The sequence below is a fragment of the Galendromus occidentalis genome, unplaced genomic scaffold (assembly GCF_000255335.2).
Source record: "Galendromus occidentalis unplaced genomic scaffold, Mocc_1.1 scf7180000076319, whole genome shotgun sequence".
In the NCBI taxonomy this organism is placed as follows: domain Eukaryota; kingdom Metazoa; phylum Arthropoda; class Arachnida; order Mesostigmata; family Phytoseiidae; genus Galendromus; species Galendromus occidentalis.
In genome coordinates, this window is record NW_003804308.1 from 968,148 (window position 1) to 992,779 (window position 24,632).

The 24,632-nt window shown below is 52.4% G+C and overlaps 3 protein-coding genes across 3 annotated transcripts; 1 reads left to right on the top strand and 2 right to left on the bottom strand.

Moving 5' to 3' along the window:
- Positions 1-865: 865 nt before the first annotated feature.
- LOC100898340 (uncharacterized) lies at positions 866-4,038 on the bottom strand. Its single transcript, XM_003738751.2, has 7 exons — positions 3,922-4,038; positions 2,441-2,604; positions 2,185-2,289; positions 1,909-2,033; positions 1,698-1,715; positions 1,320-1,486; positions 866-1,235 (listed from the first exon to the last, which is right to left on the bottom strand). Exons 2-7 carry the CDS (start codon positions 2,594-2,596, stop codon positions 970-972), a joined length of 837 nt encoding a protein of 278 aa, XP_003738799.1. The 5' UTR covers positions 2,597-2,604; positions 3,922-4,038; the 3' UTR covers positions 866-969.
- LOC100905074 (RNA pseudouridylate synthase domain-containing protein 1-like) lies at positions 2,851-3,546 on the bottom strand. The gene has a single exon (XM_003738794.1). The coding sequence runs from the start codon at positions 3,544-3,546 to the stop codon at positions 2,851-2,853; it is 696 nt and encodes a 231-aa protein (XP_003738842.1).
- A 15,054-nt stretch (positions 4,039-19,092) lies between the features above and the next one.
- LOC100898488 (LIM domain only protein 3) lies at positions 19,093-24,419 on the top strand. The gene is made up of 8 exons (XM_003738752.2): positions 19,093-19,145; positions 22,093-22,323; positions 22,420-22,465; positions 22,589-22,726; positions 22,918-23,043; positions 23,774-23,872; positions 24,016-24,112; positions 24,239-24,419. Exons 2-7 carry the CDS (start codon positions 22,227-22,229, stop codon positions 24,089-24,091), a joined length of 582 nt encoding a protein of 193 aa, XP_003738800.1. The 5' UTR covers positions 19,093-19,145; positions 22,093-22,226; the 3' UTR covers positions 24,092-24,112; positions 24,239-24,419.
- Positions 24,420-24,632: the final 213 nt, after the last annotated feature.

Below are 24,632 nucleotides of genomic sequence, written 5' to 3' on the forward strand. Positions count from 1 at the left end.
TTTCGTACATAAAGCGATGCTCTCTATTACCACCGTCTTCTTCACGCGCCCCGATTCTTTTATTTACTCCTCCTGATCTGCAGAGGAATAGGCTCAACAGTTACGAGCGCTCGCGTATGGCGAAAAAAAGAAGGTCGGACGGAACCTTCCATCGAAACTCGTATCTTGCCGCGATCGAGGATCAGGAACAAAAAAGGCTTGGAGCAGGTCCCAGCGCCAGCGGTAGCTCGTCCCATCAAGGTCCCAGGTTTATTTCATCCTATCCAGGTCCCAGCACCTCTTCAAGCTTCCGCTGATCTTCAGGGGGGTCCGACGATCCTTGAGTCCTAGGAGGATCAGGGACTCGGGCGATTCTGCAGGTACTGGTAACGGCGCGGCGGTCTAATTTGTGATCCTCTTTCAGCTGAGAGGGCTGATGAGTCTCTCAACATTACAGAGGATCTGAACAGTCTTCATGTGACTATCCCCGAGTCCTCAGGAACATTCGGGAATCCCGGACGACGAGCTGCTCGGAAACCTGAAAATCGAGGTTTCTCCACGAAAACTGAGCCTGAAGAGCGGCTCCCATTCTGTCCACTGGCAGTGTGTTGTTCATTATTGTGTATTCAATCTTTCGATATGACCTTAAAATGGCAAATATGGCGTGACTTGAATAAATAGATGAAAATTTCGTTTTCACGGCATTCGGTCCGTGCTTCGCCTGCTGATCCCTGGCTGAGAGACATAACTCATTCGTTCCGCCACGTATGGGTTGCTCTCCCCGGGCTCGGATTCCCCTGCCGGAAATATAAGTATACGAGACCTGTATTATGCACATCTTATTAATAATAATCAGGCGAAACGACTGCTTTCCACTCAATCGCAAAGTTTATTCATCACGGTCTCCCTAGTCCTCTCTCTTGTGTTCACATACTTTGTACAAATCTAAGCATCACGGCTCCTTCTGGAGATCTATCGACGAACTCTCGATCAATTGACCACAATTCTGGGTCCATCTCGTAGTTCCTCTATGACAAGCGTTCTGCAGACCTGGTCATAAACTGCTCGTTTGTGATAGAAAAACAAGGCGGTGGCGCACACTGGGAACAAGAAGGTTACTCCACAGTTCTTCATTGTCGCTCGGAGAAGAGCCCAGAACAGGCCGACACCACCGGAAACGCGCACTCTGAGCACCCCGGGCGCAACCACGTCACATTCGGAGCAGTTGATGACGCGGATATGCATTATATATTTTCCTGCAAACGAGATTCTTCCGTCAGAGACAATCGTGGGAGGGCTCAGCGGCCCCCAAGCAAGAAGATACGGATACGTGAACTTACCAATCGTTTGGCCTCGACCGCCGGATCCCCACACTCCTACAGTTTCATAGATGATCACGACCATTCGATGGATGAACTCCAGTATCAAAATCGGCCACTTATCGAATATGCTCTGCACAGCTACCGAGTAAGTGAAGAGATCCTGCTGAATCATGCGGAGGTCGTAACTGTAAATCAAGCGTAAAGATTGAGACAGGCTCCCACTCTTCCGATATTCACCCGGCAGGAATCGCATCCCATTAGCACGATTCATGGAATCAGTGTGATCCTATCGGATCACGGATAGAGACACAGATACATCCATTCCACCACGTATCTATAAATGATAAGGAAGGGGGAAGCAAGCGAGCTACAGATTAGTCACCCGAACATACTCACAATTGCGAGAACTGAAATCTGAAGAAGATTTAATTTAGATATCAGATGACCGCAAGGGAATTGCTGGTTTGCTCCCTTCGGAAAAGCGTTTTTTGACGACACTCGCAGCGAGCGGGGGTGTGTTAGTTTCCTTTCTCAGCGAAAAGGTAAGCCAGAGCGATCAAGCGAAACCACACCCTACCAGATAGCTCTTGGAACCTTGAGGTCTTACCTTGGTAGTTGGATGAGCTCGAAATATTCGACAGCTATGAAGGTGATGAGGAACTTCGCGACAAGCAATATCACGCAGTCGATGAACTCTGCCGCGATGCGTTTAGGAATGGACGGTATCCGCACCTGGGAGCGCTTCAAGGCGTCATAATCCCACGCAAGCCATTCCTACCCGCGAGCCTCTTGGGTCTCCACAATTATATGGGTAGCATATACACCTCCACAGGAATAGCATTGGTACTCCCAGTTCGGGCGAATAGCCGGGAATTCAACCAACCTGGTATATTAGATCCGGGGGATTGGGAACTACGATGTTCCGGTTGATGTCGACTCCGGCCTGAGATGATGTATGGAGCATCGCTGAGGTCACGGCGATATTCACCTGCGGGTGGAACAACGGTTTGCGATCTCTCCGTCCGCACTGAGCTTGGCTCAGGATCTCCTCCTCAAGGAATTCAGCCGAATGAAGCCTGCGAACCATTCCTATTCATGGGGAACCTCCGAAGCGAGGGAAAGTCTTTCCCGAGACTAACCTGTTGCCAATGGTAGCATTGCCAGAGCCATTGGTTCATTGACTCGACATATTCACGTCGAATTTCCGCTGTTCTCTTTTGGTCCAGACTCTCAGGTTGAGGAGGGTTCGACTGGGCTGTGGGGACTCTCGAGCGGACCGAATCTTCTGTCGCCATTCTTGAATCTGGAAGGGAATCGTATTCATATATTCAGGGAATTTTTTCGAAGCGATAATATTAGATATCCACCGAAACAGTGTTTCAGACCTCCGCATGCGTCGTCTGAGAACGAGGAAGAACAAGATTCGTACTGTGACCTCTCACTGGAGCCCCTCATTTTTTTTATTCTGAATAGGGCTTGCAGCATCACAAATCGGAACTACTGAGCCCGTCGCCATCCGGGACCGACGTCCCTGCTTCGAGGGGAACTATCACGAATAAACTTCGAGAACGGTGTCGAGATCGAAGTCGATTGGGCTTTCGACTTCTACCGTGTCTCCTCTATACGGAATACGCAGTTTTTTCGCATGCAGATACATCCTAGCGTGCTCTTCGGCACCGGTATACGTGTAATCACCGAAAATCGGATGGCCGAGCGTCAAGGCGTGCACGCGGATCTGATGTCGCCTTCCGGTGAACAGTTTAATTTGTACTTTCGTTACCGGAGTGTCCAAGAAGAATCCGTAGCGGACGGGTGTGAACTGCGTCTTCGCGTCACGCACCGTTTGTTCGACACAATTCGGATCTGTATTCGGTACCATTTTGTGCGGCTTCCGTCGATGTTGCCCGATTGGCTTTTCGACCGTGACTTCTTTATCTAAGCGTCCCATCAGTAAGGCTATATACGTTTTATCGATATGACGGGATTCGAAAGACTTCGTGAGATCCGAAGCTGCTTTTTTGTTGAGAGCTATGCACAAGGTCCCCGAGGTGCTGAAATCGAGACGGTGAACGAAGCGGAAATTGTATTTCACCGAGGGATCCGCGCATTCCGGTATGATCCCCTTGAGTATCGAAGCGACTGTGACTGGGTGTTTCTCGTCGTCCCATGCGTTTATCGCAATATCGACAGGCTTGTCCACTACGACGAAGTCTTCGTTACGGTATAATATTTTCAGATCCGTCATTGTTGAGCCCAGCGGTAGGGAACTCGCGCGTCAGCTTCCGATATGGATGCCACGACAATGCTGAGCAAGGGGACCTAGCAAGGAGCGTACCGTATATTACTATCGATGGGAGAAATTATCCAGAACGCGGGAGATGTTCCATCTGTGGTTCTCATTCCCAGATTCCGTGCTCGGGAGTTGACACACGCGGACTAGTACAGCGCTGTAAAGATCCGGGAGGAACCTCACGGGACTAATGGCTGGAGCCCCCTCGGTGGGAAGAATAGGAAATGTCTCCGTACCCAGTTTATGCAACCATCTCGCGATAACAATGAACTTTCCAGAAAATGAAATGATCAGCCCCAGGAATCGCGATTCTACGGCGGTTGTACTCACCGAGGATGAGACCGACGCCTGAATTTTTGTTCACCAAATTCGGTGCAAATCGGGCACTCCAGATTCACGACTCAATTTTGGAGACTGTAGTTTCGACTCTGGCGGTAAGCACACGTCAAACTTACTCAGATGGATCATCTGTGATGCTAAAAGTCGGCTTAAACAGCGGAGCGCGGGAAGCTGGGAATGATGATTATGATTCGTTCTCTTACCAGCGGCGGGCTTTCCGCTCCGACGGGGCGCCGCTGCTTCCAGTGCAACGATCCTAATTCAACGAATCCTGTGAGCCGATGAGTTCTCGACTGTCTAAGGAGAGGACGCATTCTCCATCGAGGTCTTCCCCAAACCCGATCGGGGAGGATTGAGACATTCCTCCTCATCATCGTCCCCGTATCTTGGGGGACCAAAAGTGTTCGCGTAGGCTAAGAGAAACCGAATATTCCTCATAGCTTACAGACGTCCCAAACACTCCGTCCGCATTGAATCATGAATCATGATGCATTCGGGGAGAATCCTGGGCTGCTGAGCAGGCTGCCTCAGGCGGCTCATGCACGTCCGGGGATCGGCTACCAGAATTGTTCCTTGTTCTGCTGTGAGGTGGCATCGAAAAGAAGCTCATCTATCTGATTCGCCGAATCAATACTCCTGATCATGAACCCTTCAATGTAATCCGTGTAATACCGGACTAGCGAGCCGTAATATAGAAATCACCTCAGCAGCAACCGGGAGACGAGACCGCGGTTGAGGGCCGCAGTCTGTTCAGATTGCGATCGGCGGGTCCAGCGTACAGCCGACGTCGGCAGGCCCTCGTTAGGGACCGGTCGTGGGGAGATCGTTTTTTGGACAGTTTTGAAGGAACCTAGGTTCAACGCTGATCGTATGACTGACTTATCTTGGTCTTACCCTCACTCAACAGAGTGAGCGAGGAGAGGGAACCGGGGGAGAGGGCCGAGATCTCGGAGGACTCAGAGCTGCTTCGCAGCGGTCAGGAGAACCTCCGCCGGCTGTTCAGGAGAAGGAAGGATAACGAGCTCGCCGTTCGTTCGTCCCATGGTTGATTCGTTTGTTTGTGTTGTGGTTTTCCTGTTCAGCTCGAATCGGATCTCGACGCTGGAGCAGGATCCCCATGTCATCAAGTGAATCGAGGCAACAATTCTCGACGGGAACGATTCTTCGAGAATTTCAAGGATAGCACAACCAGGTGGACGTCACGCATTCGCGTGAGAATCGCCGGGCTCCAGAAGCGGCTCGATTCTCTGTCCGATCGCTGTGAAGCAGTCAGCTTGGAACGCGTGTCACACTGTTAAGCGGTTCCTCAACGGAACCTACTCCCGAGACGCGACAGGTGAGTCAACTCGATTTTGTTCTGATGGCCAATCACAGTCTGTACGAATTAGGGGACACGGAATGAACTTAGCCGGGCTGGCTTCGATGTTTAGCTCCTGAACCAGAGGTGAATAAAATGTCGAGGAAGTGATTGCCGTGAGCGTAGAGGGTCGATCGGTGACCATGCCGCGATGCACCGCATGATGGTCTTATGGAATACAGAGAGAGACACAACCGATAGGGACACAATGAAAGTATTGCAGTCTGAGAAAGATCAACCTCCAATTTTGGGACTGGAAATTCGGAGGGAGCTAAAACTCAAATTCTGGACATGTTCGAGAGAAATGGGGTCTCCGTCCTGTGATTCAGTACATTTCGGAATCAATGGCAATGAGCGCAAGGCGAGCGCCGCGGTTCCATACCGAGCATGTCATTCCCCCGTTTCACACATATCACAAAGTGCAGCAAACACGAGGATTCGGAAGGCGCGCGCGAGAATACATGGAGCCCCCAGAAGTATCGTGTACAGTCAGGGCGCGGAGTGAGCGTTGCCAGATCACTGGTCAGGTTCCTCAGTCGAGTCCGAAATACTCCAGCCCGGCAGGCCAAACAAACGCCGCCGAATTAGAGCTGAGTCTTTCAATCAATCATTCACACCGAGTTGGATTGGCTGGACAGACGAGCAGGCGGACCACGGCGGGGAGATTGGTCGTCGGAAGGTTGCCTCGATGGCGGAGCGGCGAGGGATCGCGGGCTGGCAGCGGCTTGATGTTCAACTAATAAACTTAGCAGACGCAGCGAGCACAAATTAAAATCCCACTCGTCTCTTTCCCGTCAGATCGGCTGAGCGAGCAATAACAGCTCGGGGTTGGTTCAGGAATCAGGGCTGGGAATGAGCAGGACGGCGGCTTGGCTTGAGAGACGAGGATTCATTCGATATTAAAAGAGAGGAGCAGCAACCGTTCTCCCCATCTCCTCCGTCGTCGTCCTGATTCTCCCCCTCGAGAAGTGGGAGTGGGGGGAGAGGGGAATTTTGAGGGGACAATCATGAGAGATCACGGGTACGGGTAGATCGAGAGGGACGAGCTGGGGGAGTCTCTAGTTTTTCAAAGGCTAGGCTTTAATAACCGGGCGGGTTTAATAAATCGTTCGTTCTCTTGCTAGAGGGCAAGCTTGGCAGTCAGACAGGCAGGAAGGCAGGCAGGCGGACGGGCGGGCAGACACAAGGCACCGCAGTTTTGGACGAGATTGACATCGTAATGACGCTTACTAAAAAGTAATTTTGTCGAGAAACGTCCGCCTTGCTGATTTCTTCTCGTTCTGCTGGTGGAGCCGCTCCTTCCTTCTCCGATCTCTACCCGTGCTCCATCTCTCGCGTTTCGTCTGACCTTGACGACAGATGTTATGATTGGCTATCACAGGAATGACGATAGACATTATTGATGTCAGAGTTATTAGAATTTCCCAATCTCCCGCTCAAATTAGTTTGAGAGGCTTTCCCAACGAAACTTCTCACGCTGATTTGACGGCCGGTTGCGCCATGTCGAAGGAGAGAGAGAGAGGGAAACTTTTGAATTGGGAAGAAAATAATATTAGGATTGGAATTCATTAAACTTGAGCTGAGAAGTCCCACTCGAGACGCTGGAGAGTTTGTTCGTTCCAATGGAATATTTCATCACCCCGTCGCCGTACTCGCTGCCTCAGAGCGCGAGTCATCTCGGATGTGTTGAAAGCGGGGAAAATGGCTTCGAGAAATACTCGGGGTGGCGCGTGAAGTTTCTCGCGGATCGGCGATTGACACTCCTCAGCCTTCGCTTTACGAAAATTGCTTTCTTTCCCCCATTTTCGAGAAAGCTCCAAGATCGATTGTTCCGGCTTCTATGCGGATCCTTCAAGGAGGTTATTTTTCGCCTCCTCGCTGCAGATAGAATGCTCGTCGCACGGAAATTCTGTCCGGGCTCAGCTGAAATCACGGACGACTAGTTTCCATTAGGCTCCAATATCTCTCGGCGGCGGCGGATCAGTTGTGTCAAAGAAAAAATGTCTTCTCTTGCCTTGAGAAAACAACGGAGAACCAAATAGAGGGGATTCACATTTTTCGGGTATTGGGAATTTGATCGACAGATCGAGCCGTTGGAGATCCAATAACAATGAGAGCTCCAAAGGTTCGATTGTCCTCCAGATATTCCCATTCGACACTTCGGAATATATGAGATCTTTGTTGACTCGGAAACGATTCCGACGGAATCCGAGAAAGGATCCATGTTTCATATGCATCGAAGTCCCGAGGGAGAGAACTGATATCGAAAGACAATTCAGGAGGAATTCAATTATCAAGATTTCCTCTCCTTCGTCGGGCTTGAAACAATCGTGATCGTGAATCGAGATTCCTCGGCGGATCAGGTTTAGTGATTTCGGGCGCTGGCGATGGATCCCGAGCCCGAGTTATCCCAGCAGGAAGCCCAATTCCTCGTGTTCTCCTTGTCGTCACAGGCAATTATTGAACAGGGGGCTCAACCCTCAATCTCCCCGGACTCGGTCGTCGCTGTCGTTCTCGTTGTCGTCTTCCTCATCTCCTCGGCCGGGAGCCAATTGCGCTAATGTCGCTGTTTATATGAAGACGACGACGACGACGACGACGACATCAACAACAACCATGATCCGAAAGAGATAGCGAGCTAGCCGGCCCCAAAAAGTCTGCGCAACGTTTCTCTGTCCCGCTGCGGGGGGTGGGGATGGGACGCAGGAAGAGATTCTACGATACCGTGGAGTCTATGCCGTCGAGTTCCAAGGGCAACCGACTGGAGGAACGCGCCGAGAACCACTCTCGATGATGGGCTGGTTCGTTCGTTGCATCGCTCGCAGGCTCGCTTGATCAGCCGCTGGCGGCTCTATTTCCGAAGTCTGCGCGCGGGCTGGACCGGCGGACAGACATGCCGGCCGGCCGGTCGGCCGGCCACGCAAGCAAACAGCCGGACCCCGGCTTCGTGATGATACAAAATGCACTGGCCTGGATATGGAATTGGCGCTTGCTTCCTCCTTGCCGCAGGCAGCCAGCAGAGAGACAAGCACACAAGCAGAAAGGCAGCCGTCACGTTTCGTACGTAACACTCGCCGGATATCGCCTATCGTACGACGCACCGCTTTCGAAAAGCCCGTAGCGAACTCGAACGGCTCACCGTGCGGCTGCATATCGAATGCGCCGACTCTCTACATGATGAGTAATTAACTGAGTAGCTCACCATCAGACGATGGATGGGTTTTCTGTGTTTTCCCGCCAATTTCCCCCGAGGCAACAGCAGAGCAATCACCGCTCGACTGTGGAAAAGCTTTTCCTCTGAGGTGCGAAAGAGTTTCCCGGAAAGAAACATTCGTGTTTTCTGCTAAAGGAATGTAGAGACAAACGGAAAATTCGTGGAGATCTGCATCCGCTGCGTTCGGTATGTAGCATGCGTGGCTTGTACCGCAACTACTAGTTGGAAAATCTTGATCGCGCCCGCCCTGTTTCCGTCTCCGGGCATCGTGAGAACTGGAAGGAAGAAAACATGAGACCACCCGTTGGAGTTGACGGACACTTCCTATTTTCTCCAGCGGAATAACGCGTGGACTCGATCCGGAGAGGGTATCCCGGGGAAAATCCAAGCTCACACGCTCTCATCGAAACAATGACTCGCCTGTCGTAGGTGTCGCGTCCTGCGCTAGAATGAAAGAAGACCTCGACAATGATGCTTAAATTCCTCAGCGATGAGAATTCGGAGCCGCTTGTTCCCGAGCGGGACTTGGAGAAGAGCAGGAATTTCCGGCGAGAGAACGGTCTCGCGGCCATCATTACTATATGTGTACAACCCATAAGATCGCTGCAGGGAAAACCGAGAGCGTTCATTAGGAACTTGAATTTCCTCTGCGCTTTCGTTACTTGTTAGTCGCTTGATGAGTGTATTGAAGCATTTTCGGGGAGCTACGGCTTTTCCCGTTCGGTCATGAGTCTCGGCGAGGAAATTCCTAATACCGATGCCTGGAACTCCGACTTGCTCGTCGTTTGTGGAGCCAGAACAAGGCAATTAGTAACAAAAGGAAGAACTGACAGGTGTTCGTTTCGCGTGTCTGTGAGCGAGCGGGCGAGCACGCCTTCACGAATTTTTGCCGAGTCATCATTATCATAGTGGTCTATCTCTCGCTGTCTCTTAACAAGGTTCTCTCCGCTCGCTCTTTCGTCCCCTATCTCTTTCAGAGGAACTTTCTCACACAGAGAGACGCACTCGCACACACTGCCGAGCGGGTAGAGTCCCTTTCCCAGGTGTGAGAAGACTCACAACTAATTACAGCTGTGCTTAATTACGGCTAATGAAGCCCCGTCCCCGTTTCAGTCGTCGTTGTTCCCCATCTCTCTCCCGGAGACCCTCTCCGCACCTCTCTTTTACGACCCCTCTCTTTGCACCTCCTTATTTTTGTTCAATGGTTCTACGTCTCCTCAAGAACTGCATATCCTCGATCTCGTAGCTCCTCTTGCCTCTCATATGTCGGCGCGACTCCTCTAAACTCTAAAGCTCCATTCTTCCCGATCTCAACGCAGCCATCTACCGAATTACTGTTACCATCGGAAGTCCTGGCTCGGAAATGAGGAACGCGGAAGCGTATAGATGCAAGCAGCTTCATGATTCTGCAGTCATCAGCGAGTCCCTCGTGGCTCCTCCGATGGGTCGGGGCCAGAAGCGACTCGGGCCATCGATGGATGCGTTTCCCTCAGCTTCTGCTATCTGTGCATCGGCATCGTGAAATATGGTGCCGGGCGAGACCTCCGTCGTTCTCCAAGGCGTGTAGGTCCTGGAACTGCGACTGCCGGAATTCCGTAGACCGGCTCGCCTGACATGAGGAATTGATTCGAATTCGCGCGATCGATTTTTTTATCCAGCGCCGAAGCATGCTGGTTTATAAATCCCGTTTATCTACCCGTTTCGGTCTCTCCGATCCAATCAAGTTTTCATGGATCCTACGGTCTCCGACGCATAGCTAGAGCGGTCCAACCACACCAGGAGGGCTTAGGGCTGCGTTTCCGGACGAAGTGTGCCAATGAATTAGATGAGCGCACACTCATTCGGTCACGCACCTCGCCGCAAGTCACAGTCTCGGTAGGTGGGACGCACGGTTCGACGTTCGGTCGAGCACGCAAACAAACAAGCTCGCGGACGCGCAGGCAGCCAGAGCGGCCCAGTAGCGGGCACCGATTCGAGCATAAGCCAGCAAGAAGAAAAAGCTTCGAGAACAGAGGGAGCCGGCCGGTCAGCCATCGCGCCAGCCAACGAGGAAGAGAATGATGACGCGATTCGTTTCGTGATTCGTTTTCCCTAAGCCTAATTGGTTCGTCCGATAATTGCCTCACTCACCCGCCTGGCGGCCGGGCTGCTTGCCGACCGGTCTGCTCAGTCGCAGCTCACCAGCTAGCAGGCAAGTTCGTCCATTCGTTCGTTCGTTCGTTGGTTCGTTCAGCGGTTCGTCCGCTCAGTCGCACACTTAATTACGAAGCGAGGGATAGAGAACGGAATCATTCTTCCGCGCTCTCGTGCAATCGCTCTCTCCCTCCCTCTTCCTCTGTTTCTCTCGCGCACTCTCATCCTTGAGGCTGAGCGAAGGACGGAGCCCGGTCGACCGATGCTCTGACGACGACGAGCTGGCTTGCAGCTAGCTATTCTCTTTCTTTCGGTGGCTCCAGGAGAATAAGTCCTGCTGTTGCTAATGATCAGCTAATTGGGCCGGCTAGCTTGCTCCTTGCCTAGCTAACCGACTGACCGCCCGACCGGTCTGCGAGCGGCTCGCTCCTCAGTTCGGAATCATCCAGGCAAACAGGCAGTTGACCAGTTAAGGCCACGGAGGGGGGGGGAGACGCTGTCGGACGCTTGCGCGAGGGGCAGATGAGCCAGCGAACTTTTCCGACTGACCGCAAAGCTACATGATACGCAGCGCCGCTCAAGTGGAACTCTGTCCCCCAGGGCAGCGCGGGGGACACGTCCAAACGTTGATACGGAAGCAAACTGTCATGACTCCTTTGATTGTGAATCGCCCCCGTACTCACCTTCCACGGAAGCTTGGTTGACCCGGCCGGTCGACTAAGGAGACTCGAGTCACAGCGTAGGAGTTTGGACGGGAATATTATAAGCGGGAAGAACTCGCGGAAATAGAAACTCGATCCCGAATGTTGTTCGCAGAAGTGAGGCCAATGCTCCTCTGAGCCGAGGCTGCATTTGACGAATATTATAGGTTCAGACATAGGTGCGCATCCTTCGGGAAATGGCGGAACACCGGTGCTCCCATTCCCAGGGGGTGAAAACGTTCCATGTACGGGCGTCGACTCCCGGCTGACACCAAGAAAACCCGAGTCGAGCTCGTTGGAGGTCCCCGACCTTCAAACATCATCGGCTCGTCACATTTACTCTGCTTCCGGCTCGATCTTCGGCTCCAAGGATGTTCGAGATAAAATGAAAGTCTCCGAAAGTGGCCAAGAGACCCGAGAGCCACAGAACGAAGAAATAATTCTAGAGCTTTCTCAGGAACATGGCTCTCGGGGCGCACGCTCTAAACTTTAGACACACGTGACGTCATCTCGCGCCACGAGAAGGACGACGACGCCGGCGCCGCTGACGACGACGACATGATCAGCAGCAACGTCGCGATGGCGGCAAAGACGACTAGGAATGGAAGAGGAGCTTTTGGATCAGTCAAGTCTGGGGCATGACGGGGCGAACGGAGATTTCCGAGTGGAGACTGAGGGGGCGTTTGAACTAACAACGAAAATGCATTTAAAGCAGTCACAAGCAGGAAGACAGGCGGCGGCGGCGACGACAACTTTACACTGCAAAGCACTTTATTCGCACAACTGGATGTACTACAACATCCGCGTACAGTCAAGCTCGTAGACTGGCACGCTGGCCGTCCGTCCGTCCGCAGGCAGACACACTAGCAAGTCAAGCCACCCCTCGCATAGACAGACACACACATGAAAGGTGCATTAAAATCCGACAGTCGCTCGGTCGGTTCGTCCGCCCGTCCGCCAGCCAAGCGTTCCAAGTAGCTCGCCCGTGAATATTGGCTAGTTGGACACAAGACAGAGAGAGAGAGAGAGTGCTTTTTCAAAGGCCAATTCCCTTCTGACGACAACGACGACGACGACCGTACCACTGCTTGCCGCCATGACCACTAAGAGCTAATGCGAAAACGGTGTCTCTAGGCCGGAACGGCATCTGCTTGCCGCGACCGGCTCCGACGTTGTGCTGCGGTGTGCACATGATTTGCCTGGCTTTTCCACCGCCTACGCACCTGGAGCTGTTCGTGCCATGCCCGAATACGTTTCTTGCGACGCGACGCAGTCTCGATTCTCTCTTACGCCCGCGTCACACGACGACTCGGTAATCCAGACATAGTACGGTCCGGAGCTCACCCTTTCCTTGAGCCTAATGTCCAGGGGTTCAAGAATGTTCCTGAATGTGCCCCAGTCCTCCGATCGCGGACCATGAGAGTCGATCCACTGTTGTTTCTATCGATATCGGATCAGCCCCGAAGTACCCGTCAGTGCAGGATAGGCTGTTGATGGAGATGTCGAATTGCTCCAATGAGCAGCGCGTCATGTCGTACGGCGCGCTTCTTCTGGCGAACTCCGTGTCCCTCAAGGGTGAATTCTCGTCTGGGAGGAGCGATGAGGACTACTTCATGAGATGAAGCGTCTCGCCTAGGGCCAGGCCCCCACCTGCTCCTTCGTTATCGCGCTCCTCTCCTGGTTTTCTTTGCCTTCTCTTAATGGATTTTTCCTTTTTTAGCTAAGAGCTCAAATCTACCTCGGCCGGTGTACTGATCTAACCAATGATTCGTTTAACGGGAGCTCCCCCATCACGCTCCGCCACCTGCGAGCTCTCTGCCGCGAGACCAGGTCTGGGACGATATCTCAGCAGTTATTGTCGTCGTCGGAAGACTTCGCAATCATCAGAAACGTCCATCTCGGAAGCTTGCGCTAATTAGCGACGCTAATTAGAGAAAAATCACAGAGTCTCGTTTTGCGGATCTTTCCGCTGTCACTTGGAATATTCTTCTACGTGGTCCTGTCCGGTCCTGCTCCGGATATGTATGGTATATGAATGGTTCCCTAGACGAGAATCAGAGGTCCCTACTCTCGGAGAACTCCTTCGATGCTGCTTAACGCAGGGGATTCCGTACATGTCCGATCCGAAGTTGTCGGTGACCGTCAGTGGCCATGTACTCAGTTGGCTGTTTCGTTCGCTATATCGATCGATGCCATACCGATACTCACTGAGGAAATTGCCCGATTAGGGAAAATTTCAGGAAATTCTTATTAGGGAACGAGGGCTCGCCCAGTGGACGGTCGGAAGCGGTGGACGGGAGCAGCGTGAGAAGCAGCCTCGAGGCTCGCAAGGGGGAGGACACGAAGGGGTGTGCACATGGTCCCGGGTCGAGTTGCGAGGCTGGCTCAGTGCGGTGTCGAGCGATGGCATAACAGGCAGGAGCGACAGCGACGGCGCGGCGGCATCAACAACAATAGTAACAACAAACAATTAATCAATATTGCGTCGATATTGCTGTTGCCGCCGCTCTCATAATGGAATCCAGCTGCAGCGGCAGCAAAAGCAGCTTGACTGGATAGTCGATGCCGCTTGTATTGCAGTATCGCCAGCCCGCAGCAGCGGCTGCCAGAGGAGGGGGCCGGCCGGCGAGCGCACTAATATCCAGCCAGCAACATAGAATAGACATCCTGCCTTATTATATCTACTAGTGTAGAGTATGAATGGCGTTCAATAGATGGATGCGTGAAGGCTTATTGCTGCCGCCGCTACCACCACCACTGTTCGCAGGCCTCACAGCCGCCACCGCCGCCGTTGCCGCAGTCCAATATGACGACGAAGAAAGCCAATCGTTTTCCACCGAGCCAACGACTGACCAAGGAGCCAAGCGGTGGACCCAGCGAGCTGCCTTCAAACGACCCGAGCGTGTGCGACTCAGATCTACATAGCCCACATAGAACTTTCTGTACGAGAGCGATTGAGACCGCCCGGCGACCTGAGCGATTTGTACGCGAGTATCAAGACGGTGTATGCACGTTTGCTTCCGCCGCACCATGCTCCTCGTCGGAGGCATCGCATCGCTCCCGGCGGGAAAGTACCCGAATTCTACGGACGGCTCAGTGATGAAGAATTTTTTTTCTCAATTATAACTGATAGCTAGGCTTGCGTTGAGGTGATGCTTGGATGGATTCGATGTGAAGCACTCGGAAGTCTCCCCAATCGACAAGAGACTTCGTTTGGCTTGATTCGAATTGAATTCGGAGCAAAACGAATAACGCCAAAAGGCAATCTTCTTTATTGGCTCCGCTATAGCCGCATCCACAATCCCCCAACAACAGCCACGATAAGAACACCTAGCCTCTCCTTTCGTATTCGAGTCGTCGTGACTGGGAAATGGTCTTTCTTGCTTCTTTTCCGTCTTCATTTTTCCCCTGGCCTCGTTCAGACTTCGAGGATCATGACGCTGCTCCTTCGTCATTTCTCTTGTCCTGACGGGCAGGTGGCTCCTCTTGAATGTATGTGGAATAGACGTAGGAGCCTAGTTGTGTGCGATACGACTTCGGGACCTCGATGGATTGCTTCATGAACCCACCGATACGGAAATGCTCTCACAGCTGGCTCTCCGATTTCTCGGTTTCTACGACGCCGAATGCTGGTCTAATCACGGGAATCGTCGGATCGGCTGTCGGAAGGAGCCGAGAAGAGAGAGTCACTTTCCTCAGCGAAACATTCCTCCGACGACAAGAGCAAACTCCGCTAAGAACGACCACAACGATATCATCTTAGTAGTCTTGCGGGCGGCTCGTTCTTGTCAACTATGCAGTGATGGTGTTGTTTCGTATTCTTTATTTGGTCTCACTCAGTCTAGCGCTCACTCCATTTCGTTCTCACGTTCTTCCCCCCTCGCTTTATTCCGTAGTCGCTCACTTATTCGAGGGTAGAGCTGAGCGAATATTCTCTCATTTGTGTTCAAGTTTCTTTTCGCTCGTTTCGTGTTCGTTCATATTTTTAAGGCTTCGTTCGTCTCTCACGCTGTTCCCTCGCGAGATTCTCTCCCCGTATCATTCTCGACTGTGAACATCGCTCTTTCCTCCCACCCCCGCGCTTGTAATGACTATTCCACCGACGCGACGCCACGACGATCCCGCGAAGTCTGCCGACAGCAGGTGACTTTCGGGCCGCTGCAGAAGCTCCTCGAACCGCCCCCGAAAAAAACTGTGTGTTTGTCTCAAATGGAACGACGCGGGGAAGGAAAAAATGTCTTCAGATTTTCCTCTGGTGGGAGAGCAGGGAGCTAATGGATGTTACACGAAGTGAGATTTCGAAGGTAGGGGGCAGGACTCCTCTGTGTTCCTTCGAAAACGAATTCTTGATGATTTTCTCTCGCCGTTTCCTGTCGAGGAGCTGAAACCACAACGTCATTAGATCGACGACATCAGAAGAGGTCCAGCGGCAGAATGTCTCGCTCGAGATTGCGCTGGGAGCGACTCAAAATGAATTGACTTAGCTCTCAGCGTTGCGTAATGATTGCATGCTCAGCTCTGCTCCCGTTCGTGGATTTTCCAAGCGCAGCGATAGAACAAGAGGAATCCATCATTGGCCGTGGAGAACCTCGAATTCCGCGGCAACTAAGGAACTTTTCGTTCAGCTCACACGATGATCTTCTCTGAGTGTCGATCCGTCTCGATCTCGATAAACATCTTCCGGATCCGACGGAATGATTTCACGAAGCCGGGCCTCATGGGTTCCGTCGTAGAAAGCTCAGTTTCGTCCCAAATGATAACAAGACCAGCGATGGCGTCTCCCTCCCCCGATTTCCCCCGTAAAGCGATCCGAATCGAATTCCGATTGACTTCAGCGTCGGAGCTGATGCTCTATGCATCATAGACACAGAGCCCACCATGCTCCCCTCCTGAACGAGGCTTACTGAGTGAGCATCGTTCTTGTTCCGTGCTTTGCTCCGTGTGGGAATACCAAACCAATGCTAGCACGAAGTGACAGCATCTGCGAGTGAGTGTGTTTGGATTGCAGCAGCTACGACGGCTATGGGACTCGGGCTGGTGGCCATTCAGCCAATTCAGGCGATCCTGCCAGCCAGGTAGATCGGTCGCTCGCTCACGCGCACGGCTCACAGGAGTACAGAGAGCGGCTCGTAGAATGGGCGATAGGCGGGTGGACTCACAGCTTTGCTTTCCCGAAGCAGGCCTGAGAAAGGGCCGAGCATTGTCGAACCCACGAGATCAAACCGAGCACGGCAGCTAAGCAGCTAAGAAAGACCCAATATACACAAACTGACACACTCACACCATCCATGCACGCCGCCACACATTGTGTCACAATGACGAAATTATGGCACACCGCACAAATGGCTGCAATCGGAGATATGGAATCAGAATTGCACGAATGCTGCGCTCCACCGCTCGATAAGGTCATCTCACTTCGCCCTTATCGTCCTCGCTAGCCGGAATCGTCAATAATGACCGAAGCCTGGATTTGAGCCCCGGTCAACGTCGACGCGTATACGTATACCGCAATGAGGCACGAGAGATCCAGAGCTCGGGATCAACCTAATTCCTCCTGAGATCTGTCATGGAGCGCGGAGCTTCTATCACCTAACTCTCCCTGATTCGCCTTTTCTCGCAAGCCTATAAATGGATGTCGCGTGGCTTAAATAAACAAAGTGAATTTCGCGAATTGGAGCGTCCTGTCGACCAGAGACCCGTCCGCGGAGGAACCAAGGGAAGATATATTCGTCGCGATCGATTCCGAACGCGGGATGCAGGAGACTCCGAAGCCGATTATGGTTTCACTGCCTGCGCAGCGTTCTCGACTCTGGAACCTGTCCGGGGAGAAATTGCCAGCAACTTGGAGCCCGCTCGCAGGCGGAAATTGAAATGCTCGTAACATGAAAGAAAATGACATGACAGAAACGCAGCCGGAGCTTCGAGAAAGGAGACCATGTTTGAGGAACGTCGGCGACGCACACCGCATTGAAGTTTCACTCTCCCTTTCCTTTTTCCACTTCTTCTCTAGAGACTCGAGATGAGTTACAGAGACTCTGAGTGCTTGGGATTGCGGGAGAAAAACAGCGAACGGAGGGACGTACGGTCGGACGGGCGGGCAGGCAACCAACGGAGTGCTCGCGAGAGAGAGAGAAACAGCGAAGGATGGCCCAATTTACTTAAGTGGCTTCCTCGTCTGTCTGTCTGTCCGTCTGTCGATCGGGCCGCCGGTTGGTCTCCCGCTCGGTCTGTCTGCTTGCTTCGTCTGATGGTTTGTCGGTCTGTCTGTGTATCGGTCGATTCGTCTAGCCTGGATCGCAGCGCCGCCTCTGCTCAGCATTCACTATTTGCAGATAGTGTTGAGTTTGAGGCACCACGGAAGGCGACTCCGCCAATAGCAAGAGCAACACCAGCGAGGGGCACAGAGGGAGCAACGATTCCGAAATTGCTCCCATGCATCTTCAGGACCTGCGATCCAGAGTAGAGAGATAAGCGAATCCACTACGGATGTGGCCGGAAGCGAGTCGCGGTCTCGAATACCCGACGTTGCTCTGTCAGGTGTATCGTTAGAAGGAATAGAGCAGAATGTCCGGATTCAAACCCCAGCGAGTTCAACCCCCGGCGGGGGCGCGAATCGAGACCGGACAAATGTGGCATTCAAATCTGGAGCTCGCTGGTGCGAAATTTCCGTCTGTGGGGAGCAGCGAGGCGGGTGCCCTCGCGGGATCGGAGAAAAAGAATCCCTTACGATTATAATCTACACTGGTAGCTACCTCCATCCGATTGACACTGCATAAAAATCTAAGGCGGTGATAGAATGAGGGAAAAGAGCGGAATGAATAGGGGGACGGCCGGACTGCCACTGTTGACAGAAAGTAGAAGTTGCTAGAGGAACTGCGAGAGAACCAATCGACGGGCGACCGCTACCATTGCCGCAGCAGCAGCTGCTACAAACAACTACGCTAACGAGCAGAACAAAAAGTGCTGCTCTTTTGCTATCATCCTCTTCCTCTCCTCTCCCGCCAGCTTGGATCCGAACCCAATGGTGCCCTCGACTTATTTCCCTAGTTGTCCTTCTCCTCCTCCTCACCCCTCGTTGCTAGCCCTCGTTCTCCTCCAACTGCGGCCCGATAACGAGCAACGAGTAGAAAAATAACAAGAGAGGACGACGACGATACAATGACTCGACTGACTGACTGACTGCCCGCTTGCCGGCTGTTGCTGCCCTACCCCCGCTACAGAGTTCATGACAAATTCAACTCAAATAGAGGCGGGAATTGCGGGAGATTCAGCAAACAATCCAGCAGATTTCACAGCCCGCGTAGCTAATGATCCATTCCGGCGATGCTGATTGATGCCGAGCTGGAGACCGTAGAGTATTCCCGTCCGCGGACAGCCTTCGAGTACAGCACTTGCGTTTCAGCAAAAATTCGTCACGGCAAGCAGGAGAAACGGGAGTATCGCGAATTTTCGAGGAGACGTTTATTCTGCGCATGAAACCATGCAATTAAAAGAGCTCGAGGAATTCGAGGGACTATGAGAAAACCGACGGAAACTTGATGAAAGAAAAAAACGAATGTGGGGCTCTTTGAAGAGAATGACGAAGCGGCGAGCGGAGGGGAAAAAACGAAGAGGCTTTCGTTCTTGAAGCTTCGCAATTAATATGTTCATAATCAAACTTCTAATTAACGAAGAGAGAGAGAGAAAAAACGGGAGAGCGAGAAAAAGGAGAGGGGCAGCAAGAGAAAGAGGACCGAGTGAGACGATAAGCGGGTGAGAGAGAACGGCAGCGGCGTCGATGGCGGCACAACCAAAGATAAATAACAACCAAGTGAGTAGAAAGTTTGCAAATGAGTAAAAATCAACTTTCAAAGCTCGAACTTCCAGCGTTGCCTTGATAACGACCGGACGAGCTGTTCCGGGAGCCGAGATCTCCATCGAGCCCCAGTTGGGAACTTCCTCGAGTTTATCTCCGAAGTTATTTTTCCTTCGTGATCGAAGACCAGAGTGGGAAAAGTGCAATCCTCCGTTGGGAAAGATTCACCGGAGGAGCATTGCCGCGCGCAAGTTGGAGCGCTCTGGCGATCGAGTGCATTGTACAAATGAAATGACTGGAGGGACAAATGGCGACAATAGGAATGGAAGGAGGGTCGGATGGAACGCGCGGGAAAGCCAGACACAGCCGTCAACCATACACAAACACTACCGCCTAATGAGCTCCCAATAGCGACGCAAGGTTTTTCCCGTCGGCGTTCAGTCGCATTTAGGCCTAATTGGCCGGCGTCTGTTCGTCGGAAGCAAATTGGACCCGTTCCGCTCCCAATCCCCGTAGAAGTTCTCTTTGGCGAGCAGGGACTCTCCCGCCCCATCGCTCTTTCCCCAACCCCCTCTGAGGAGCACACCAGAGTCCCGATGAATCCCCCTTCCCCATGAGAAGCCTCCTCCATGGCGCGGCAAGCACCTACGTATCTTCTCGTCCAGGTCTTACCCACCAGCCGCAGGAGTCAGTCGGCGAGGCACTCGGATGGTTGCAGCTTGCTTCTTAATGAAGTCTCCTCTCTCCGAGCCGGCTGCCAATGACATCGAGTGATTGCGGTTCACTTCGGAAAGCTCGGCTCCGCAAGTCTCTCGCCAGCCTCGCCGTATTCGGCTCCCGAGAAATTCGATGAGATCTTCATCATCGGGGACGCGTGCGCTGAACTAATTTATGATCCGCATTGCCCGCCGCTCAATATGGTCCTCGAAAGTGCGTCGTGCCGAAGGGAGCTCTAAGCATGCGGATGTCTGGATTGCCGGGGGAACGTTCCGAAATCGAAAGACATCGTCCCCTCCGCAATCTCGACTGAGAGAGCTTTTACGATATCTCCGTGCGGGAACTGATTCACGTCACAGAGCCCCATGAGCTGATTCGAATAGCCCGAACTCATCGGGGAGAATCACCTGTACCGCTCGACCACGCGAACGGGAGGAGAGTTTCATCGGAAGTTATTAGAGTTATTAGGGTTTTATTCTCGTTCCGTGGGGGAAAATTATCAGGAGAAAAACTCGCTGGACTCAGGCCCTTGACATTGGCATCGGGATCGGCCGACGCGTAAATGGTGCCCGAGAGCTGTTTTGCGGTATTTTTTTCCCTGTCCGTTGCGCCTAGTATAACGCTGTCGGCAGTAGCGGCGGCTGCATTTGCAATATATCAGCCGGCCGGCCGGCCGACCAGCCAGTTAGCCGTCGGTCGGTCTGACGAACGGACGGACGTACAAACGAACGCACGGACCTTTGGGCGGACGTACGGACGCCGCCGGACGAGGAGAAGCAATTCGTTCAATACGAACTCTTATTGCTTTGTCTGTTCGTCTGTCCGCTCGTCTGTCCGTCTATCGGATCAGCCGAGAGAGGGACCTAGGAGGCAACGGGGTTCGCGAGCGGGCGGGCGAGCGAACGTACGTACGTACAGACCGATCCAATCGGATCGTCGTGCGAGCCCGGCTCTCTTGTTCTTCTCTCGTCCGTTCTCTTGCCGGGCAACGATAGTGGAAGCCGCGGAAGACGACGATGGCGAAAAAGAAAACGACGAGGAATCGACATCGATATGAAGGAGAAGGACACGAGGAGCGAGAAAAATAAACAGCGCTCCCTGGTGTGGATTTCAACAACGTTGAGTGATCTGCCGATCACTAATGGTCCCGACCCACTTAGATATCTTCCCGGAAACCTGTTCATAATTCGTTTGCTATCCCAGACCATAACTCGGGGTCCTCTCCCCTGAGTGCGCGGGAGCCTCGTATAGCGTTGCTTCCGGGAGTGCTCTGTGGCGAATCCCCAGCATGAGAATCGAATATTTTGAGTGACTGGAGAAGACCGTGCAGAGAGAGGAAATTGCTGAACGAGTATGCGGGACAGAAGTATCGCTGATGCCCGGAGGTAGTGCCGATCGGGGCGCACATGTCTGATCCCGAGACTCATTTGTGTTCTCGGCTCAAACGGACTACCTGATCAGATGTCAAGGGATCGTGTATAGGCATGATCGATTGCAGATCCATGTTCCCCTATTTTTGAGGAACTGAGGATCTCACCATTTCCGAGGACAAAGCCTCGGACTAGCGAGACAACTCGGCAACCCTCGAAACTTATCAGGAGCTCGATGATTGGAGTCCGATCATTGGGGGATCCAAACTTCCTTCCGGGGGAAAGAAAACGAGGTGGCCGTTTCGCGATGGATATCATTTAGTTTCACCCGAGGATCGATTCGAGTGTGATGGAGCGGTTCCAAGAGCCGCGGAGCCTGTCTGATCTAGCAGAGATTTTGAAACCTTTCCTCATCCTGAGATTGGGACTCTTGGTGCATTCGACGTCATTAAGACGCGACGAGCCCACCCGGGCGGGCCAGGCGACTCGGTACGCAAATTATTCACAAGAGAACATACACCAGCGCCACGCAACCACTCAGTCCGCCGGGCTCCAGACTAACCTTGATCAAATCGTTCAGAGAATCGCCGAGCTCCTCTGAATATTCGGATTGGCGCTTGGCAAAGACGATCCCGGCTCATTGCTCCCCAGATGAGGGGCGTTTCTCTGTCGTTAACTACTACCTCCGGCCGAAGGAATTCTAAGACGAGGTCATCGAATCTATTCCGACTCAAAGCAGAAACTTTTTTTCGTCTTCAGATTTATGTATCGAATCATTCCGAACGAGCCTTGCCGACGAATGCCTGCATAGCATTTCTCTCTTGAAGCCGTGGCTGCTTACTCAGATTTCAATCAAACCTTTCTCCTATCCCCAGGCGAGAAGAGTCAGGCATCTTCCCGCCCGGTGACTCGGGTCGAAACTTCTCGGGAGAGCGGAATATTTAATTGGGTAGATCCTGAGGAATTGAAACGAAGCTTCGAAAACGCATCTCACAATCCTTTCGAGTCTATGGAAGCCCGCGTGGAGCCGCGGAGTTTCCACGCGCTCACTGTCAGTCGCTGGACCAACTCCACGATGAGCAACGGAGTCGTCGGAGCTTCGCAAGGTAGGTTAGACCGGGAATCGCCGTCTTCATCGTACCACCCGAATTCAAATGGAGAAATGGAGATGGTTGAAATGATGCTCGCCCTCAATATTGCAGGCGACGAGTTGCATTGTACTGGCTGTCAGAAACCCATTCGGGAGAGGTGAGTGCCTTCAAAACTATATCTCTTGCCTAGATAGCAGGTAGAGATCCCGGAAACTTATGATGGAGTCCTTCTTCTCGCGGAGCTCGAGACCCCTCTTAATCGATTCCCATTCCGTTTCAGATATCTACTCAAAGCACTAGAACAGTTCTGGCACGAAGACTGTTTGAAGTGCGCATGCTGTGAATGCCGTTTAGGAGAAGTTGGAAGTACCTTATTCACGAAGAGCAATCTCATTCTCTGCAAGAGAGACTATCTTCGGTACGGCTCTTGCTCGCTCTTGGGGAACCCGAACGTTGAATTACATATACGAACCTATGGAATCCCAATTCAGAGTTTCCCGGGTCGATCCGAGGAACAAATTATTCTGGGAGTTGACGCAGAAAATTTCCCCCCGGCCGGGACGATTCTTGCCCGCTGGAGTCCTGAAATCTCCGAATCCCATTTTACAGGTTGTTCGGCACGACGGGACTATGTTGCGCCTGCGAGAAAGGAATTCCTGCGTTCGAGATGGTTATGCGTGCAAAGGGGAACGTCTATCATTTAGATTGTTTCGCCTGTCAGCAGTGCAATTTGAGGTCTGTAAACTCCGTGGTGATTTCCGGATAATTTGAAATCGAAATCGCGGAGCGGTGACAGGAACTGTCGGATCAGAGGGCGTGATTAGAGCGATGGGGTGATTGGCCCTGGTGACGTTCGACTATTTTGAACAGTGTCTCTGGCGCTTCCGAATTCAAAATATCAATAATCTGTCGGGAGCTGGCTACCGATGGGTCGGTCGCTTAGCTTCACGACATGGTCTTCGGTGGCCAAGCTCTCGCCACTATAATTATCTGCGACATTATTAATTACGAGGAGCACTCATTAGAGCCTTGTTAAGTTCGGGAATTCCGCTCGAACAGGGCAGTCTCTGCAGGCCTCCCAGAGAAAGCCTTCTCTTTATAAAGCTCGCCTCTGAGATTCGTCCGTGTGTCAGCCAGACCCTGAATCATCTGTCCACTCGTCTGTTAGTCCGCGGGCTCGTCGAGTGACTTCACAATACGCTGCAGAAATTGTCATTCTCATTAGGGCTGCAGCGGGTTGTTAAGAAACAGAGCTTGTGTTTCATTGTGGCAGAAACACATAGCAGGGACAAACGCGAGCCTCGCAGAGTCGCCGACGCATGACTCCGACTCTCGATCAGGGTCTGAACTAAAACTCTACCCTCGGACTCTCGCAACGTGGGTTCCGACGGGTCCCTCGAGTTTTCGCGGCAGAAACATACATATATTAGCAGTCATAGAAACAGACTTCCTCCTTTCCGAGCAGATTTTGCGTCGGGGATCGATTCTTTCTCCACGAAAACCGGATACTTTGCGAAACCGACTACGAAGCTGTGAGACGGAACTCAACCTCAAACTCACCAAGGTAATTCTCGACTATTTCTGAACTCATCTATCTCTGTCGAGCCATCCTTTGGATGGAGCTGGGCGCTGTACCACTCTCGATCGCACGGAATCAGTTGAAACTCTCCCTCAGATTGACTCGTCTAATCGATGCTTCTTTTGCAGACTGCCCCTAGCCACTCTGCAGCAACACACGAAAGGTATCGATGCGCCGTGCGATAGCGTTTTTGATTCACGATGAGGAGGAAAGTCATCCGCATCGGTGAGTGGTCTCGAGTCGGGAGCGAATCCGCGCTTCTGCTCTTCTCGGACACGGGATATCATTCCGTCTAGAGATGTCACAGATCGATGTCACGGATAATTTTTCTAGCAATAATTTCAATTTTAGATTGCATCAGTTTTCGATTCGAGGAGAAGCCTCTGAAAACCCACATAACGAATCCATCGTCTCAACCCTGAGAAGCCCCGAGCGCGCCTGCGCCGACAAATGATGTATACTACCAGGGCTGGATTTTCACCAGCGAAAAAAATTATCTCAGGAAAATGCTGGATTCCCAACCATAGCTGGCGCGAGTAAACCGCCTAGATGTGAAGAGTTCGAATACAGATGCGGGCCGCACTGCTTTGGGCAGACCCGGATCTCACGGGTCGGAAAGCCTTGCATCGCTCAGGCTGGCGGCGTCATCCCACTTGCGGCTCCTTCGAGAGTCCGAGGTTTTCGTCTTCTAAAGGCGGGAGCCAGAGCCGAGGAAACTTGCAATCTGTACATAATGAAATTGTAA

Bases quoted from the DNA above. Each gene is read 5' to 3' on its own strand.
- LOC100905074 (XM_003738794.1), bottom strand. From the start codon at position 3,546: ATGACGGATCTGAAAATATTATACCGTAACGAAGACTTCGTCGTAGTG.
- LOC100898340 (XM_003738751.2), bottom strand. From the start codon at position 2,596: ATGGCGACAGAAGATTCGGTCCGCTCGAGAGTCCCCACAGCCCAGTCG. The intron at 2,034-2,184 runs GTTGGTTGAATT...AAGCGCTCCCAG, and splicing joins CCCCGGATCTAATATACCAG to GTGCGGATACCGTCCATTCC. The intron at 1,236-1,319 runs GTAAGTTCACGT...TCTCGTTTGCAG, and splicing joins CGGTCGAGGCCAAACGATTG to GAAAATATATAATGCATATC.
- LOC100898488 (XM_003738752.2), top strand. From the start codon at position 22,227: ATGGAAGCCCGCGTGGAGCCGCGGAGTTTCCACGCGCTCACTGTCAGT. The intron at 22,466-22,588 runs GTGAGTGCCTTC...ATTCCGTTTCAG, and splicing joins CAGAAACCCATTCGGGAGAG to ATATCTACTCAAAGCACTAG. The intron at 23,873-24,015 runs GTAATTCTCGAC...CTTCTTTTGCAG, and splicing joins TCAACCTCAAACTCACCAAG to ACTGCCCCTAGCCACTCTGC.